This window comes from Pseudoliparis swirei, chromosome 6 (assembly GCF_029220125.1).
Source record: "Pseudoliparis swirei isolate HS2019 ecotype Mariana Trench chromosome 6, NWPU_hadal_v1, whole genome shotgun sequence".
Taxonomy (NCBI): domain Eukaryota; kingdom Metazoa; phylum Chordata; class Actinopteri; order Perciformes; family Liparidae; genus Pseudoliparis; species Pseudoliparis swirei.
In genome coordinates this window covers 13,049,135-13,068,558 of record NC_079393.1, presented here as the reverse complement: position 1 = coordinate 13,068,558, position 19,424 = coordinate 13,049,135, and the positions used below count along the sequence as shown (strand labels likewise).

Sequence of the window (19,424 nt, the reverse complement as noted above, 5' to 3'; positions counted from 1 at the left end):
CTGTTGCTTGATGCAAGTGGAACGGATCATGACACATTCAGGAAACAGCCCTCGAACACAACACTCTTTTTATTTAAATGAGGAAGAGCTGCAACATATCAGGGATTACAACAACTGGACATGAACTCTTGTCAGTTTACTTTGGGCACATGTGAAAGGAAACTCATGATGATTTAAGAGTTGTGCAACTTGTGTTGGTGCTGTCAGGGTTCCCACTCGTTTCTAGACTTTCTACATTTGACAGGACTTTTCCAGGACATTTTCAGTGAGGGTCTAGCTGCTATGACAGACAGGGATCCTGCCATACACTAACATGTTTCTCTCTGTGGATGTCTGACCTAAAAGATGTAAAGTATATGGCTATAACTTAGCAATTAAATCATCGATTACGTGCTTAGAAATTAAGACACCTTGCTCATATAGTAATATAAATGAATATATGATCAAAATGACCACAATTACCAGCCAGCAGGGACTCGTATTAACATTCGAAGGAGAACGTAACTTACACTACATATTAGAGTATTGGCCACTTCAGTAGTAATCTGCATTACTGACTACTGGCATTGATGGCTACTATGTGACATGACCTGGGGTGTTTACAGTGTTTCCACTAAATCAACAACAGCTTGTCCATAAACTACCATTCAACAGTTGATATGATTCTCAAAAGTTAAGCCCTTTCAGAGGGAAATGTTATGCATTTTGTGGAGATCAGGGAGATAGACTAGGAGTTACTTGTCAGCTGACGGTAAATAAAAGAATGTTTAAATAATTTTGTAGGACATTATGACTGAAAACCTGTTAACTGTTTTCAAGGAAGGGTGGGAACCTTGTGCTACTGGTGTTATCATATATGTTTTCATGTTATTATGTCCATGTCAATTAATATTGCCAACGCTTGTTGACGGATAAGATCAACCATGATGTAAATTCCATGTCTAATGTCGAAGTACAAGATAATAAAAAACATTACATCTTCATGAAAACAAATGAGAAAACAAGAACATAAAGTCTAGTTATAGTTCATCATGTGACGCATGCAGCTGTCTGCCATAGTCTGTCACTTCACTGTTCATGAATGTTTCTTGATTTTTCAAGACTTCGGCCTCGGAGATCTGCCCGTCTCCATCGTGGTCCATTTCCTTGATGAGGTGAAGAGCCTGTTAATGACATGAGAGCAAAAAAAGGACAATAAATCAGTGAATATGTTGCCATATCATCATAAAAATAAATTATATTTAATCCTACCAAGCACTATCAACCTATTATGGCAACTAAATTTGAGTCTAACCTCTTCTCTTGCCGAGCCGTAGCTATTGGGGGCCACCCAGCGGAGCTGCTCGTCTCGATTCAACTGGCCATCCTTATCTTGATCATAGAGGTCTTTAAACCGCTCTGTTTCTTCAATCTCCCACTGTGTAGGGGAATCCTCTGGCAACAACATTAAGTGTTAATGTTGCACAGCAGAAGAAACTAACAACAAACAGATCCTTCCATGTGTTAAAACAATCTATGTTTTCTTACCCTCGCCACGGACATCTCCAATAAATTCATTCAGATTGATGAGTCCATCTTTATCGGTGTCATATTCATTTAACACATCTTCAATGGCAAAATCCTATTAGGAAAAATGGGTAAATGATTACATTTCAAATATGAAGGGCCCTCATATAATGTGCATTATCATATCAGGTTTTGCAGTAGTCTGATCTGAACTCGTCTTACAGCCATGTGATCCACTTCAGATGGGTGGGTAAAGGCGAGAAACTCTGTCACATTAAGCCCAGATGTGCCGTCCACATCAGCAAAGTCAAAGCGTTTCCTCTCCTTCAGGTGCAGCTAATGGGGATATGTGCCAATGTTATTACACATAAATCAGGCTGTGCTTTTAATGGGATTCTTAACAGGAAAATTAAAGTATACCAACGTTTCTGAGAGACTCTTGCTCTGGATCCTCCAGAACAGCGTCTTCAAAACTAAAAAGCTGGTCATGAGTGACCATGTTGTATTCCTCCCATGTTACAACACCATCTTTGTCAGTGTCAAACTCAGGGAACCGCTCCTTTGCATCATCCAGAGCATATTTTCTATAGACGTGCTGAATCCATAGCGTGATCTCCTCTGTTGTTAAAAACACAGCAGACTAAGTATGACCTTTTATCTCCTCTGTTTATCTTTGCCTTTTTTTTTTATGTTGAGAGAGACATCAATTTACCTGCATTTAGCTGATTATCGGCATTTGTATCAATCCGCTTGACAATTTCCAGCATCTTTTTCCTTTGTTCTGCTGGGCTAAGTTTCTTTATCTCGTCTGTGTCCTAGAAGCGCATGAAGTAGTAGAACGAAGAGTAAGCAGGTGATGAAAGAAGATTATATAAATCGGGCAAAAGAGCGTAAGATAATTTGACAAGAATATTTACAAACCTCGTCGCCCAGCAGGATGTTCAAGTCATGTTCAGGGTCGTGCTGCTGGCCAATATGATGATCTTCATGGAGATGTTTATGAGAGCTTTGTCCAAATCCAAACTGAAGTACCAGCATTACCAACAATGTAAAGGATGCCATCTGTTAAATAACACAGTAAAACCAATGAGTATATGAATTGAAAACAGTCGCAATACAACTGTGCGACCTTGTGGTCAGCTGGTGGAAGTTCATACTAAACTTTATGTGCGTCAGCCTCGTCCTGCATGGTGATACAAGCATGCACGTTGAATGAAACCTGCTAAATCTATCAGCAACAGGTGCGTATACGGTGGAGAGTGAGGGGGGCAAAGCGGCCACACGTCTGGTAGAAATACTAGTTATTGTTTCCAGTCGTTTTTAATCAACCCCTGTTTATATTGTATGTGTTCGAGAAATTGAGACATACTCGAGGCCAAAATCAATAGCGTTAGACAGAATAATGTTAAAGACGATACACACAAGTCAATAATAAAAAGTAACTGCGAACAGGCTGACAACTAATGGAGATACAAGACGCTGTTATGATCGCCAGAGAACTTACATTTTATTGAAAAAGTCCTCTGTCTGTACAAGTGTTGACGCAAATGTTATTCACTCGAATATGTACTTCCGGTCATACATTTCAAAGTAAACGTATATTTATTCTGGTTTATGTCAAACCTTTCGGGGAGGATTTAAATTCACTACTAATATCATATATATATTCTATAATAATATAATATGTTTTAGCTTGGTGGCCCTAAATGGTCTGAATGAATGAGAACATATTTTAACGTTGTCATGTCTGAGAGAGAATTTTTGTTAACTGTGGGCTTTACGCAGTTGACCATTTAGGCCTCTCCAACTAGATGTTGAAGTGTGTGTACAGATAGGGCAAGCACAAATAAAATGCTGACACCAAGAGTTTGTCTCGGAATTAATAAGAGTGTATTTCTCATACAGCGTGTTTTAAACCACGTTTTATGTGTACATATTTAGGCAGTCCTACATTTTAAATATAAAATAAGAATACAAATGAACACATACATACAGATACACATTTAGAGTCAGGTCTGACTTAATAGGGTTTGAAATCTGATTTTTAATGGTGATGATAGTTCAAGCACACGTTTCTGTGTGGTGCGCATAAGCAAAAGATGCATCACTAATCTGTATTGCTTAACTGTACGAATAAACAAAGTAGTTACACGGCAAGCCATGGCATTTTCCTTTTGTCCATTTAGTGATTTATATGCAATTAGATCAAAATCCACTGTAATTTAAGTTTATTTCGGCATATAATTTGGAACCTGGTTTCTCAGCGTCAGGGAATATAGACATGCAGCTAAACTGAGTCCAACACAGCTAAACAGGAATTAAGCAAGCATAAGCTATGTACAGTCAAGTATGTGACACACATACAGAGATAAACAAACAACATTGTGGGATTCTAAAGGCCTTTATTTTGAAGTCAGGTTCACGTCTCCTCGGGTCTGTAGACGCTTGACTCACGAGCGATCAACCAAACGTCCCGCCCGATGTTCAGTCTTCATGGTTGCCATGGTAGGCAGGTTGAAGTCCCGCCCTTTGACCTATACTATACTGTACCTGATTGGCTGACGGTTATGTTGTGTCGATGATAAAGCAATTTCATTGGATAATCCCATTGCCAGACGACATGTGAATTTAACCGACTTCCTGCTTTTGTTAGGTTGTCCTCACTGACATGTTTTTCAATCAACTCTGAAAACAAGACGAACTGTGTCCGTATACTTTTATTCCTCACTGACTCAGCGTTGAATTTACCGCGGGTCGATGTCCAAAGACAACCGCCATGATGGAAGACGGCGTGGAGCTGGTCAACACCGTCCCGGCCCGAGAGTTAGCCAAGGTGGTGACGGGAGGGAGAGGTCTAGGAGCAACAGCTCAGGCTCTTCCCATGGAGGAGGCAAAAACAAGAATACTTCCACAACCGCTTTGAAGGTTCGTCATGACATCTTAGCTGGTTGATAACGGTCTAAATATAGCAGTTAATTTAGTCGAGAGCGGGACAATTCCAATGCACTCCAAGCTAGCTTGAGCTCATGTGACTGGATACATGAGAATGAGTTCACATTTTAGAGACCTGTGTGCATTTGTCAGTCTATTTTGTATATTAATAATGTGTTTCCCCTTCCACCAGCGCCCACTTATGTATTTCTACACACTTATGACAAATGGCCCTGTGTGATGTGTGAGAACATGCTAATGCATCATGGGATGTTTGTATATAGCTGTATGTATGTAAGGATAACAGAAATGTGACATCAGGAGATGTGTTGAGTATGGACCACAGGAGTAATTGGGTCAAGTTGGTATCAGATGGTCTTGCTTATGTCCCCGCTTATCCCAACTTTGTCTTGCACACATTTTAAATTATTTGTAGGCAGTCAAACCATGTGGGCTTGTTTGTTTATGTCCCCCAGCAGCCTATAAATTATTGGATGCTTACTCCAATCAGATCGAGAGCTTCACCCTGTGATGCTAATGCATGGCCAAGCTTGCGTTAGCACACTCTGAGCCTCCAGCTATACTCTCATCACTGGCAGCACAGGATGGGGCAGAGCAGCAGGCTTGCTGCGTACACATGATTGCTGAGTGCTGTGGCAGAAGGAGAGTAAGAGATGAGAAACGGAGAGAGTGGGGGCTTTGCAGAGCAGAGAAAGCAGAGCAGAGAAGCTGCAAATATAGGAAGCCACATACAGAAGAGGGTGGCGAGCAGACAGACAGCAGCGGGCAGAAAGCTGAGCCTAAGAAATGGCTGCTAACTCAGCAGAGCAGTAAGGGCTCAGGCTAGATTACAGACAAAGTGAAAAGCCGGACTGGCGGACTGCTGAGCACTTGTCTCTCTCAATCGCCACTGGGAGAGGAGTTGACACAGCTGGGGAAGTTGCTATAGCGGTGTGGACTACACAGGAGTCTATTTTTGGTCCGGCTGTCAGATGACGATGTCACCTTGCACAAGTGGCAGGGCTGGTATGGGGGAACAGGTTGCCTGAAGTGGGCTGCAAAAGTATGTCAGGGGTGGTTCAGGACGAGGAACCTGCTTACAGACTGTACTTCTACTCTGTATGTATCCTCTTATCTTTTGATTTTATCTGTGTTTCTCCTCGTGAGCGAGATCTCACCCACTGTCTTGCTGCTTGCATCTGTTTGTAAACCTTCCCTGCCAAAAGGGAAACCTAACACTTGGCCCTCACTCGGCACAGTCGAGAAAAGGAGCACTCGTTCTGGTGCATGTCGAAGGATTACCTGGCCAGGGAATAAAACAGAAGTTATGCTCCACAATGTCTCTTATTTTTCTACAGTGTAGCTCAGGAGACAGTTTGTTTACAGCTGGTTAAGTGGATCAAGAGAACGTTGCTGTTAGCCTTTTTTGCCTCAGGCTGCTGCACAGAGTTCGCCAGCCATCAGCTGTAGGTCGGTTTGGTTTTCCCACAACGTTCATCTGCCATCAAATGGCTCCCAAACCCAGTAACCGCAAAGTAAATATTTACAGAATGTAGATGGGAGACGGAGCATTGATGCTGACCTACGCCACAAGTTCTTGCTCATTTTAGATTTGTTTGCTTTCTTTGATGTTCTTTTATCTCTTTGTAGTCCTTTTCTCGTTGGCCGAATAAAGCCCAGGCCACTCGACATGTAAAGAATGTTGCTCACCAAAAGTAGGTCAGCTGGGTATCTCCCTTAGGGACATTAAATAGGATCAGACCAGGAAACGCATGCTGTTTCTGCATGTGTAATGCCTAATGAGCCGTGTTTACATTTACTGGCATTGAATGATAGTCTGCAAAGATTGTTACATGTTATGTAAAAAAACCTAGACCTAATTATCACTTTTTTCATTAAATCCTTGGATAAGACAAACTGCATTCCTCCACTTTTCAATTGTGAGCGTGTTGCACGAGGAATAATTTATTTGTATCTTTCTTGTCTGAATAGTGTTGGTAGTGAGAGACAGCCAGGAAAAGAGAACAGTTTGTTCCATGACTCATTTGCTATTAAGAGGACAGGCTCTCGATTTTTGTGTTGGTTTCAGGTAACAATGTATTTTAAGTCTGAAACCACATCTTATAGTTGTCCAACCAAAATAGAGTTTAGTCAGGGTTTTAGTCAACATTAGATTAAATGATTTATGAAAAGTACAGCACACGCTATTCTGCTCAGAGGAAAAGATCCAAAATGATCAGCAACCAGGTTTTCCAGAAGTCATAACATTTAGATGTGAGATTGAAAAAAAAGGCAAAATATACCCTTTTATAGTTTTTATATGTTTAGTACACTGTTTACTTTTCTCTTTATTTAATTTAGCAAATTGCTTCGTGGATGTTATTGCTTACAGGGTGTGTAACATATTTTCTATCTGCATTAATGCATGTGCTGTTTGACCAAACTGTGATGTGACAGAAAGGTTCTCAGTGAGACGGGGATGCAGAGAGTTGTTGATGCCGTGTTTCATTAATGTCCCGAAGTTAAAGGATGTAATTAATGACTTCCTGCTGCATTTATTTTGGTTCACAGTGTCTGCTTCACCCGAGGTTAGTTAAGTTTACTGATGCATAGTCAATGTGTAGGTCAACCATGATGCATGCTGGGCACGCAGCGGGTTTAGAGCGCCCGCCTCCAGCTGTTTCTTGTCACAGTCTGTGCCAGTCGACCTCTTGCATAAACTTAATGTGTGCACTGTTGTGGCCACGACCCCCTGCTCGCATCAGCCGCACACCAGGGTTGGGACAAATAATTGAAACATCATATTGCAATACACTCTCTTGTGGTACTCAGTATTGCTATTTTACATTGAATGGAAGGATTAAGGATTTGATATTGTCCATTTAGAAAAAATTTAGTACTTTAAAAAAATGTGTTCTATTACACTTATTTAGCATTTAGTTTGTGTTACGAGGCACAGCTGGTGTATCTCCCTTTTACTACAGTTAACGTGTGTTGTGTGGCATTTGTCTGTTTTAGATTTGAATCATGTGTTTGTATGCATTCTGTTACACACAGTTTGATGTTGGTGGGGTTTTAAAATGCATAATGCTTTGAATATATGCAGATTAAAATTGACTTGCTTGTTTATAAACATATTTAAGCATATTTAGGACTATAATAACACTTTACTGCTGGAGACAATAATGTAAGCAGTAAGCACTCTACAAAATAGTAATACAATTGACTCAAAATGCCTCAGTTCCCAGGTTCGCCATGATAAAGTTATGTGTCACCAAGTGCAACTGCATTGCTCATTGATGTTTGTTTAATTTTTTTTTTCACAACAATGGAGCTCGATGGCACAAACAAATAAGATGCAGTCTAGCAGGCTTCTGCTAATGGCTATAACCAGGCAATAAGCTACATGTTGACCATTTTGTAGGATTTTATGATTTATTGAGTATCACCTGACTGCAAACCAGGAATGCATTATTTTAAATGTCGGGGCACCTTGAGTTTGTCATGTAATACATCATGTTTTTCTCAGAATGTGCCTGATGTGATGCTAAACTTATCTTGTCAAAAATATATTGATATCATATTGAAAGTCACCCCCTGAATCCTACAACTTTATTACAATTCAAAAATATTCTGGTATACATAATACAAAATATCAATACAATATACAATATATTAATTTCTCAACCCCTCTCAGTCCATCCCAGTTCTACCCCCAGTTCCACCCCAGCAGGCTGCCACTGTCCACACCTGACTATACACATGATGATGGCAAAAGGAAATTACACAAAATTGCAAAAAATAACAATAAGCTAATCCACAAAAAGAGAGAGATAATCATACCTATACCAACACATGTTGAGCAACACATTATTGCCTTCCTACATGAAGAAATCCCTGTGAGTCATTACAATTTATTATCCCAGTGACATTAGCGAAATAAGATATAAATGTGGTTTACTTTTTAATCAACTCAATGAATCCCTATTCTATCCATCATCACATTTCATTGAATGTTGTATCGCTCTAATCTTTCCTTGGCTCTTGGATATAGTGCAACATTAAGGTTTTTAATTGGTTTCTTGTGCAGGCATCTTTTGAGCGCTCCAACAGCCATGACAAGGTGAGGAAGATCGTTGCTGAGGAAGGCCGTGCTGCCCGTAACCTCATTGCCTGGAGTGTTCCTCTGGAGAGCAAAGAGGAGAAAGGTGTGTAGCTGCATGCTAAACAGTTTCTATGCATGCTAACAGCCTATTTTCTTTCTTTTGCGCGTTTCACATTTTTGCAATATTAACATCATAAGTAAATGGAGTATGACATTTGTATTGTTTAGGTCCTCGTAGTGCCACACCAGATTATCCAAGCAAGCTTCTCTATACCAACCTTCACCACAGCCGCTGACTATTTTACAGGGTTTTCTTTCAAGGACATTATGAAGAATGTAATTTAAATTTCTCCTTCAAATGTAAATACAAGTCACTACTGACTGTGGTAGTTTTTCTTATTATTTTATTCTGTAATCAATTTGTCATAATTTCCAAGCTTGTAAGAGATGATTTCAAGTTACAGCTATAGAGCGTATTCACGTGACGTCAGAATCTCAATCGCGCCATCTTGGGGTCCCACTTATTAAATGTCAGAAGAAGTTGACCTGGCTATCGTGTCCGCTGTTTGATTATGCGAGAGCCCAGCAACCTCATGTCCTTCTGCATTACCAAAGAAAGATTTCAGCGGTTGGAATTGAATATTTGCAACGCTTTTTTACCTGATTTTACTCGCTCAACACTTTGTCGTTAATTCGCTAGTTACCAGCACATAGCCCGGTCACATTCCTGTAAAACAGTTTTCATTTCCGCTATCGACCATGGGACATTAACAACTATTTCTGCGTTATACTTGTTGTGGAAATACCACAAATGTCGGACATCAAGCGCCCCGTGTCTGGGTTCATATATGATCTGTAGTCGCACAGCTCCGCCTCCAGGACGAGTGTCTGATGAAGCCGCTTCCAGCTCCTTCAGGACCAGCAGTGACTGTTTGGCTGGCCGTGCTGAGTGCTGTTCCCATGGAGCCAGTGTTTTATTTTACCTTGAAATGAATCACAGAGTAAAGGCAGACATCGCCCGACGGAGTTGCCATGTTCATGGCTTCCTCCCAAGTTTCCATCCACAGTTCCTTTTGCGCAAGTGAAACATTGATTTTCGCTCGGCGAAAAAAGCAAAGAGATTATTGACGAGAGTCAATGGAAACGTGCCCACAACCCGATGTGTCAACAGAAACACATGAGAACAGTCGTAACGCTCATACGCCGAGTGAAGCCGAAGTAGATGCATGACAAGTTGAAGTAATAGCCTCTTGTTGAGCTGATGAACCCATATTCTGAATCATTAGTCCCACATCCAACAATGAGGCACAGTACCATAATCACAAGGCACACCGCTTTGAACTGAAATCGTGTCTCCTTCAGGATATAATGGTCATTTCTAAGGGAAGAGCGGCATACAAACAAGCAAAACAATGCCGTGGTGGGACCCCAACATGGCCGCCAGAGTTTGTTGTGGTCACGTGAGTGAATACGCTCTATAGAGTGCTCATCTTTTAAATCAGACTTCCATGTACTGTCTGTTTTAGCAGCTAAAAAAGTCCTGGAAATCTATCTTAGATATATCTATCCTTTTTTTAGCCACCTAAAAGAAAAGCCAAACTATATCAATGCATTAGTTTAAATGAATGCCATTTTTATATAACATTTTTTACCACCTTACCTGATCATCTCATCTTCATCTCAAACATTTGAGAATGTTTATTTCATCAGTTACTATACACTACTGTACACACCTAATTCTTCTCCTCCCTAAAAGCAAAGTCCAAAAGCCACTCCAGTTCCCGGGCCCAGAGGATCAAGTCTAGTCAACAAAGGAATAAGAAACAGGTTAGTGTATTATCTTCTCCCACTAGAGGGCACCATTCACCAAGCCAAGGATTCTATTTATTTCGCCATACACCGCAAGTGGATCTGTGACTTTATGAAACTCCCCCACTTTTGCTTTTGTTAGTCAGTCTTGGAAAAGCTGAGTTCAGAAAAAAAGGAGAAAAAGGTGACAAATCCTAGCCTCCAATTGTATTGTGTTACTTTCCAGAATATGGCTTTGCCTCACCCGACAACTCAATCTTCAGTCGGATCTCTTCATTTCATTTAAAGACATTAGGTGTCCTTTCATTCGGTTGCAAAATGTGTCGAAAGATATGTGTTAGATTGCAACATACGACAAGGAGGATTATATAAACCGGGATGTTATCTAATTGGTGTGACAGCAAGATGTTGACAACAACAATTTGTCACTCACTGTGCTAGTAAAATGCTATTAAAGCAAAATTATTTTTTTCTGTTCGTCCCCTAAATGTAATGATGCTTTCTATTTTAATATTTAATACTTTCTGAAACCACTGGGTTAATGCATGGAGCCAATATTGCCACAAGGGGGTTCAAATCTCCCTATTCTCATCATGCTATACATACATGGTTGGTAATATAAGGCATATAAAAGCTGAACCTCATGTCCCAACCAACAGGAAACAAGTGCTGTGGTTGCTATATAAAAACAACTAAAGACTTGCATGACACTGCAATGCGTTTGTCATTGTTACCATAATGTTTGGTCCACGCTTTGTCTACTCAGAATGCTGAAAATAAAGTCAAAGCTGGTATCCTGTTGGACAAGGGGCCAGAGAAGAGCCCCACCAAAGCCAGACAGCCGCGCAAGGTGGACCTGCGAGCGCGCTACTGGGCTTTCCTCTTCGACAACCTGCGTCGAGCTGTGGACGAGATTTACGTCACCTGTGAATCCGATCAGAGTGTCGTAGAATGCAAGGTCAGTCTGCTTTGAGGAGAGACAAACATAAATACTAATGTTGCCATCAGTGGGCTCATGATCTGAAATGACCAAACAGAGTTCGTTGTTTGTAGAGCCTGGAAGGTGTTGGGATTTACAAACACTAGAGGGGGACTTTGAGATCATAACACAATATCTCCCTCACGGCTCACATTCCTCTTGATTCCTGCTTTATGTCAGAGGGGCTCTCTGAAGGCTCACTGCTGAAAGAATGATCACAGAATTCTCTCTTGGGCCTGACTGACTGGACTGAATATTGATGTCTGACTGTAAACAACATTGTATATAACCCTGTGTTTGTTGTCAAGCGTTTGCTGAAGATGGGCTTGGCCATTTTGCATCCTTTTTGGTCAACATGTTGCACATCTAATCAACAGCATCATTCTCCGTTCTGTGTGTTGGTGTGTTTGTTTTGGTGCAGCCAAGGAGTGACACTGTGATGATTGGTCTGATACTAATGGTCCTGTGTTTTATTGATTCTTCTACCACGCGGCATTATGCTGAGCATGGTTCTGGTGACGTTCTGCGGTCAGTACCGTAGCCCAGTTCCCTGTGGTGTGGTTGGCATGCTGTCACTGCCACAGTGCAGCTCCCTGTGGTGTGATCAGGATGTTGCCAGTTGGCCTGTGTCAGACATCTGGCTGGTCGGTGTTTTTCCCCCCTCATACCACTGTATCTCTCTACACCCTAATGCTGTCTAATGGCCACGGCGCTGGGTGCAGTTCATAATCCCCGATCCCACCCAGCTTGGGCTTAATGGACACTGATAGATGATGGAGTCATCTGGAGGGGAAGCAGAGTGCTCTGATAGCCCCCAGCCACAAACCCCCAGTGTAGCTGTGGGCAATCTGCATTGTGTGCTCTCACACAAATGGCTAACAATTTTCCACCAACAAACTTAAACATAACCATCAGGAAGTGATGCCTAATTCTCGATTAGGGCTATATTATGTGCCATTTTGCATGAGAATCTCAGTGCTGACGTAATATGTTTTCACACTGAGGGAATTTGTTCACCCAGCAGAATGATTCATATATGCTTATTAATAATGCCCACACCTCTTTAACCCAAGCCCCAGGCCTAATTAGTTCCTATCAACTGTTCCTTTATCCCATCTCTGATTTATTAGACTTATCATCCAGACCAGGCAGGAGAGGTTCTTGGCATTCCTGTTCGCTTGAAGGCAAATTAATTTATTGAATTCTTTTTTAAAATTGATATATATTTTTTAAGTGAACCGAAATAGGCCGTCCTGTCTTGAATGGTTTGACTAAAAAAAAAAAAAATCAGAACTGTGAATAATTTACTTGAGGTCAGTCACTCTAACCGAGGCTTTACCTGTTCATTCATGTTTCTATGTATGGACCACAACATTTTACTGCCCATCCTATTTTATGGCAATGCCTCTGGAAGGTTAAACATTTTGTCATTCCTCGTGAAATGTTATGTGAGGGTTGTATTTAGGTAAGTGTGCCTGTTAACAGGCTGAAAGCCACTTTACGGTGCCTTCACTCATTGTTGGTTTATCTGTCAGAGAAGCAGCAAACCTCTCTCCATCTCAGCCGTCATTACCAAATGAACACCGAGCCATAGTGGTGGTCTTTGCCTGTTAACCAGCTCTAATCAGCAGACCTGCTGCTGGACACATCTTTCACTGGCCTGACTTGTCTATTAACTAAAAGCACTGTGAAGCTTTACTCTCAATTACCACTCCCTTCACGCTCCCCATCAATCAGTTGTGTTCGTTTCATTAGAGCTCTGGGAAAAAGCTCCACACAGCCCGCCACCTCTGGATAACCAACACTGAGTCAATTCAAGTGCAGATATTAGGCATTTTCTAAAAGGAATTTGCCTTCTCCGTTGTTCCTCAAACTTTTCAGTGAAGCGTTTCTCTTTTGTAAGATTTGTTTTGCACACACATGAGACTTCATCAAATCCAGATAGTGGAAGCAAATAAGAGATGACAGGAGATGTCAAGAAGCCACAGGCTTTTATAACTAAACTCCCCTCAACATAAGGAGAAAAAAAGCTATCACAAGTTCTCCAGCAATAAATAAATGACAACATTTCAGCTTCGCTCGTGAATATTTCTGGGGAAGCTCCTGCTTGCCAACAACTCTCTTGATCTAGTTATCTGGTCCCTGTCAGTTTTTGAACAGATTCACACTTGATTTTAGGTGGATAAAAGTATTCATGTTTTTTTGTTTTAATCAAACTGATAAAATGGTAAATATACTAAGTAGAAAATACTAACAAAGATAGAAAGCATCATTTTATGCTTACATTGTGTATGCAACAAAATGTACTGCTTTTTAGATTATTGTTCAACAAGTTTGATCTGTTCTTGAGTTTTATCTGATGCATGTGTGTCAACCTTTCTTCACGTTTGTGTTTATTAACTATTCCATTCTCCATCCGGTTGTGACTGCTGTCTTTAGGAGGTGTTGATGATGTTGGACAACTATGTACGGGATTTCAAAGCTCTCATAGACTGGATCCAACTCCAGGAGAAGTTGGAGAAAACCGATGCCCGGGACAGGTGATCTTCACTTTTTCTCACTCCCTTGCTTTATCTCTCACTCTCGTTCACCACCGGTTTTCAATTGCTCCCCGAGGTTGAAACTGGAAGTGCCGGTGTCTGGTTCATGGCTTTGAGTCACAAACAGAATGGATCAATAGCCTTGGCTTTAATTCCAAGAGATCCATGAGTTTATCGGCTTCTCTTTAACACAGTGACCACTGCAACCGTAAATTGACAAAGAAATTTAATTCCCAGTGCTGCCTCCCAAATTGTTCATTTAAAGCGTACTGTTAATCGATAAGACAACCTGAAACTTTTACATGCTCCATTTATTGCATACATTTCTGCAAGTAAATCAGCCATTTAACTGATTTGCCAGGGCAGATTTAAGTGTGAGCCAAGTCTGTTCGTGTTTGGCCACTGGGAATTGTATTAGTGTTAGTTATGTAATGTTCACCACTTTTACTTCAGGCCTACGTCTTTAGCCTGGGAGGTGCGTAAGATGTCTCCTGGACGTCATATGATGCCAAGTCCCTCGGCCGACAGAATGGTTCCTTCTCCAGGTGCACGTCGCATCCTCAACTTCTGGTAAGCTCTCTTACTGTATTTCTAATAGTTTGCTGCACCAAACCACATTTGACATTTGATCCGTTTGAAGATAAACATTTTATTTGATTAAAATTGTATCATACGGCATCCTGTTATTAACCAATCGATATTTAAAATTATGCCTGTTGTTAAAGGGGTTAGAAAATGCAGACTACGTTATCTTACAATACAGCCATTGATTCCTGATGGTGGAGCATTTGTTTAATGCAATTTGTTGAGTCTCTCACTCTTTGGCCAGAGAATAAGTGGAAGGTGTAGATGAAAGTGTCAGTTAAAGACTGCTGAAGCATCGGTTCAATATGTGCACTGCTCTGTAATTGGATGCTGCAGGAAATGGATATTGATCATAACGGAGGCCTTTTGTCCAATACAGTCACATGCTGTCTCAGAGTGGAGAGAGTTGGGGTGTTGGATAGAAGCTGTCCTCTGACTGCTGAAGCCTCTTAGACAGACTATATAGTGTAATATAATTGAAAATCAAACCTGCCGACAATGATATCCTAATCGTCAGGTTCATATTTGTTTGTTCTCATGCATGATGTGTGTGTTTCTTATTCAGTGGCCCCCTACCTACACTGGCTGCAGCCCGGCTTTGCCACACAGGCCCCAGCTGGGCGGATCGAGTGAAGTGCACTCAGTCCGTCCCGAGCTCCAGTCAACCAACCACCGCCCCTGTTGAAAAACTGGGTAAGAACTCTCCTCTGCACAGAACAAGAGTGCACTTTAAGATAATGCGGTACATTCTAACATGGAGAGCGCAACAACACATCTTCTCATCCTTGTCTGAAACGGTACCTTTCGTGTTTTCCAGGTAAGAAGGATGCTGAGGGTTGGGAGACGGTCCAGCGAGGACGTACTACCAAGCCCCGCTCTGTCGCCATTGTTGCCAAGGTCAGTCCTGTCGTGGTTCACGTCGCTCCAAAGCAGGACGGCGTCAAGTCACATCTGCCGCCAACGGAAGAGCAGCAACTCAACCCTCTGTCGGACAAGGACGCAAACCAGAAGGATGCTGAGCAGCCGGTCCCCGTGGAGCTCGACCCGCTGGAGAAAGTCGGCTGTCCAGGGAACGGGAACATGACGGAGGTACTGAGGTCCAGTACCTTGTGACGTGTTTCTCCCAGAGCAGTCCCTTGATATCAATTATTCATAAGTAGCAGAGTAACACTAAACCATTTTATTAGCCACATTTGTTTTTGTTTTGTGCTCCTTAGTATTCATAGACAGACCAACCAGACAGGCATATCAACTTTAAGACGATTGATTGTACACTGACATTTCAGAGGCAGAAAACCCATATTCACTATCATGAAATATATACTCAGTCGATGCCTCAAGACACACATGGTAAGAGTGTGTTATAGCCATCGGTTGATTTTGAAATACATTAGATACTTTACAAACATCCATGGTCATTATTTCCAATCCATCAGTTTGTTTTAGATCATCATTGGATATTTAGGGCATGTCATTACCAGCTTTCCTGCATGATCTGTGTTTTCAGCACTGTGTTGTGTATTGATTGGTTTGATGTTTTTTATTGCTCTCATGAATTGCTTGAAATGTGCATGTATTTAATTGAGTTTGCGTGTGTTTGTGTGTGACTGTCGGTGCAGCCCCCAGCAGAGAGTGTACAAGACTCGGGGCAGTGTGTCGACGCGCCTCCCCCCATACGAGCTCCTACCCCATCCCAAGCCCCAGAGCCCCCCCCATCCTCAGCCACAGTCCCATCAGCAGACATTACCTTATCCGTCCAAGTCCCTGCTCCGGCCCTCTCAACATCCTCAGACCTTCCCCAGACGGATGGGCTCGGTGCACTGTCGGCCTTTGGGGACAGTGTGGCTGAGGGTGGCGCGTCACAGGGCACGGCCACATCTGCTCCAGGACAGGCTGAGACCCCAGTAACAGCCGTGAAACTGGAGAGTGTGTTGGACCCCACAGAGCTTTCTACTGTGAGTGCTGAGAGATGGAAGAAGGGAGGGAGGGAGGGGGAGGGCAGGGATCCCCAAGGGTACTTTACCGCCAAAACAAAGTCAATCTAAAGAAACCTCCAGACCGAATGTGCAGGAAAGACTGCATAGCTCTGTGTCGTGTTGTTATAGTGCCTCTCACTGTGAAGAATAGCTGTGAGTAGATTACTTTTGTACTTGAGCATGTGGCCTAAAACTAATCTCTTGACTTGTTTTAGTTATTTTGGCCGCTTTGACGACCAAAACAAAATAATGCTGCGAAATTCGGACTGATTTTCCAGTTTGTATTCAATTCAACCCAACATTGTCCGCCTTCATTAGGTTTGTGTAAATCACAAATGATGATCTTTATCATGGAGTTAGTAAACACAGAGCTCTGTATACTTAATCATGGATGACGACACCTTTAGTGGGATACTGTCAGATTTTGACAGGTTGAAAATTTAACTGAAATCTGCCGTGAAAGCTATTTGGCCTCAAATTTAACACCAGTCTAGTCCTTGACCTTGTCCAGGCAATACTTGTGTGTTTAAGATTTGAATCCAGAACTTTTATACCTTTCCATGCATACCTCATGTAAAAGACGCATACTGTTGAGAAGACTTGATAATTAATTTAAAGTAGTTACTGCTCTGGAGTAATCTGAGTCCTTCCCTTATTATTACCATGTCATGAAAACTCCCCAAATACTTATACAGTTGAAGTAAACGGTTTTCTCATGCAAAACCATCAGTCGTCTCCTTTCACCATCTCTTCATCCTCACGGTAAATGTGTCCTGCATGACTCTTAAATGCTCCCTCACTTGTGGTGATTGTGTTGTACAAACTGTGATTGGGTTGATGTTGTGTTCCCGTCTTTGGATCTTGCACCAAAGTTTAAATCAAAACAACAGCACAGAGGCTAAAATGTAGTACGACAGGTTGTACACATTGAATATTTTTAATTTTTAATTTTTAATTTACCACATTGCTCAGATGTTTCAGAATTTGTACTCAACAAGAAAAATGTAAACGTCTGCTCTAATTTAGTTGGTGTGATATATTGCATTATAATCAAAGGTGTTTCAAATAATTTGTCAACATAATTTATTTATATTTATATATATATATGTGTGTGTGTGTGTGTGTGTGTATATATATATATATATATATATATAAAACTAACTAAAGTAATGTTAAAGTGATGCTTTTTTTTCTAGTTACTCAGTGGTTGTTTGTATGAACTCAACATGTATGAAGTGTGAAATTCCATGTGTGTGAGGTGGTATCTGTGCAATGTGTCCAGCCACAGTCCATGGCCGATGTCCTGGCCAAAAAAGAGGAGCTTGCTGACCGACTGGACAAAGCCAACGAGGAGGCGATTGCCAGTGCCATCGCTGAGGAAGAGCAGCTGACCAGAGAGATTCAGGATGAGAACAATGACCTGGAGACTGACAATGAAAGTGACTTCACTGTAAGATTAAGAATGCGCCTTCATATTGTAAATGTTTGCTGCCTTTAGTTCGACAGCCCGTAATTTTTTGATTTTTTTGTTTTGTTTCACACAGGCTAGCATCGGCAACAGTGTCTGTGGTGTCAATATAGATTGGAGTGACATGCTGGCAGATTATGACGGTACAGACTTCAACAACTGTATGAAAACTGATCTCTCAATCTTTGTAATGGCAAAGGTTACACTTATCTGTTTATTTACCTTGCTCTTCTTACTTGTAGCTCGTGAGCCATGGCGTCAGAGTAACTCATGGGGGGACATAGTCGATGAGGAACCTGCCCGACCTCCTGGACATGGAATCCACATGCACGAGAAATTGTCCTCACCATCACGCAAAAGGTGCACAACATCTTAATTTAATTCTAACACGGATTGACAGCTTCCACACAATACAATTAGCTTCTCTACTTGTTTATTGCCTTGCTCGTTTACAATCCCCTCACCTTATTTTGACAATGATTTAACCCATCAGCCAGAGAGTCAAAGGCCCACTTACTGCGAATGACCTCTTTCTTTTTCGGTTACCACCCAGAACGTCTAAACATGCCCTAGTGCCTATCAGAGTCTATGTCTGCCTTTGTTGATAAGGAGGTTAAGATGAATGATTTGTTTCCATGTTTTTGACAGAACCATTGCAGAGTCAAAGAAGAAACATGAGGAGAAACAGCTGAAGGCTCAGCAGCTGAGGGACAAACTCCGGGAGGAAAAGACTCTCAAACTGCAGAAGCTCTTGGAGAGGGTGAGTATAACATGCCAAGTTGACGGAAAGCACCCTGAAGAAACTCCATGCAAGCTTAGCCCAGCCTGGTTGATAATGATAGGTTTTGTCAGCACACTGCCTGATAGAATCACTAAATATTATAACCCCCCTCAAGTCGCATCCAGGCCAGCTGGCCGCAGACAGCCATGAGTGAGACCCCTGGCCTAAGTCAACAGCCTTTCATGAAGTTTGTTTTTGTTCTCCAGGCCATGGCAAGATGAGTGAGACCTAGAATTAATCAGGATTAACCACATAAAAACATCTAGTGTTGTATATTTGCATTAATCCCCATGGGCACACACTGGGGAGGAGAGCAACTGAATAATTAATATTCCATTGTCTGTGTTGTCCTGGAGAATGTACATTATTATTTTGTTCCCCTCACGCTTCACTTTCTGCAGGAGAAAGAGGTGAGGAAGTGGAAGGAGGAGTTGTTGGATCAGCGTCGGAGGATGATGGACGAAAAGCTGTTGCACGCAGAGTTGAAGCGAGAGGTTCAGCTCCAGGCGATTGTAAAGAAGGCCCAAGAAGAAGAGGCCAAGGTAAAGGAGGGAATGCGGCAACTATATATGTGACAGCTGAAGAATTTTCTAATTTAAGTAGGACATTCATACATACCCAATGTCCCTGAAAAGAGAGTGATGACGGTCGGTTAGGTGAATTGGGTTGATTCTATCCAAATCTATTTTTTAACATTTAGGTAACAATATTTATGCTAGATACTTCAAACTTCTCTGTATGTGG

General features: G+C 41.7%; 2 protein-coding genes across 7 annotated transcripts in view; one reads left to right on the top strand and one right to left on the bottom strand.

The window, feature by feature from the left end:
• Window positions 1-51: 51 nt before the first annotated feature.
• Window positions 52-3,055, bottom strand: rcn2 (reticulocalbin 2). Of its 2 annotated transcripts, none has more exons than XM_056417807.1 (8): window positions 3,011-3,055; window positions 2,428-2,568; window positions 2,219-2,321; window positions 1,931-2,124; window positions 1,729-1,842; window positions 1,528-1,621; window positions 1,295-1,434; window positions 52-1,163 (listed from the first exon to the last, which is right to left on the bottom strand). In XM_056417807.1, exons 2-8 carry the CDS (start codon window positions 2,566-2,568, stop codon window positions 1,020-1,022), a joined length of 930 nt encoding a protein of 309 aa, XP_056273782.1. In that variant the 5' UTR covers window positions 3,011-3,055; the 3' UTR covers window positions 52-1,019. The 2 variants fall into 2 exon arrangements, with proteins under 2 accessions (XP_056273782.1, XP_056273781.1); XM_056417806.1 differs by lacking the exon at window positions 3,011-3,055 and adding an exon at window positions 2,669-2,742.
• scaper (S-phase cyclin A-associated protein in the ER) overlaps window positions 2,732-19,424 on the top strand; it is a 57,215-nt gene continuing 40,522 nt past the window's right edge. Inside the window, exons 1-15 of one of the 5 annotated variants that reach the window (XM_056417796.1) lie at window positions 2,732-2,747; window positions 4,243-4,431; window positions 8,528-8,645; window positions 10,299-10,369; window positions 11,118-11,309; window positions 13,770-13,870; window positions 14,324-14,440; window positions 15,021-15,148; window positions 15,273-15,544; window positions 16,075-16,410; window positions 17,714-17,881; window positions 17,976-18,060; window positions 18,142-18,259; window positions 18,548-18,659; window positions 19,082-19,222. In XM_056417796.1, the coding sequence (XP_056273771.1) occupies window positions 4,264-4,431; window positions 8,528-8,645; window positions 10,299-10,369; window positions 11,118-11,309; window positions 13,770-13,870; window positions 14,324-14,440; window positions 15,021-15,148; window positions 15,273-15,544; window positions 16,075-16,410; window positions 17,714-17,881; window positions 17,976-18,060; window positions 18,142-18,259; window positions 18,548-18,659; window positions 19,082-19,222 (2,127 nt within the window). In that variant the 5' untranslated portion in view covers window positions 2,732-2,747; window positions 4,243-4,263. Of the gene's footprint in view, window positions 2,748-3,158; window positions 4,432-5,317; window positions 5,557-8,527; window positions 8,646-10,298; window positions 10,370-11,117; window positions 11,310-13,769; window positions 13,871-14,323; window positions 14,441-15,020; window positions 15,149-15,272; window positions 15,545-16,074; window positions 16,411-17,713; window positions 17,882-17,975; window positions 18,061-18,141; window positions 18,260-18,547; window positions 18,660-19,081; window positions 19,223-19,424 lie in introns of those variants that run through there. The other 4 variants (XM_056417797.1, XM_056417798.1, XM_056417800.1 and 1 more) reach the window with 4 other exon arrangements.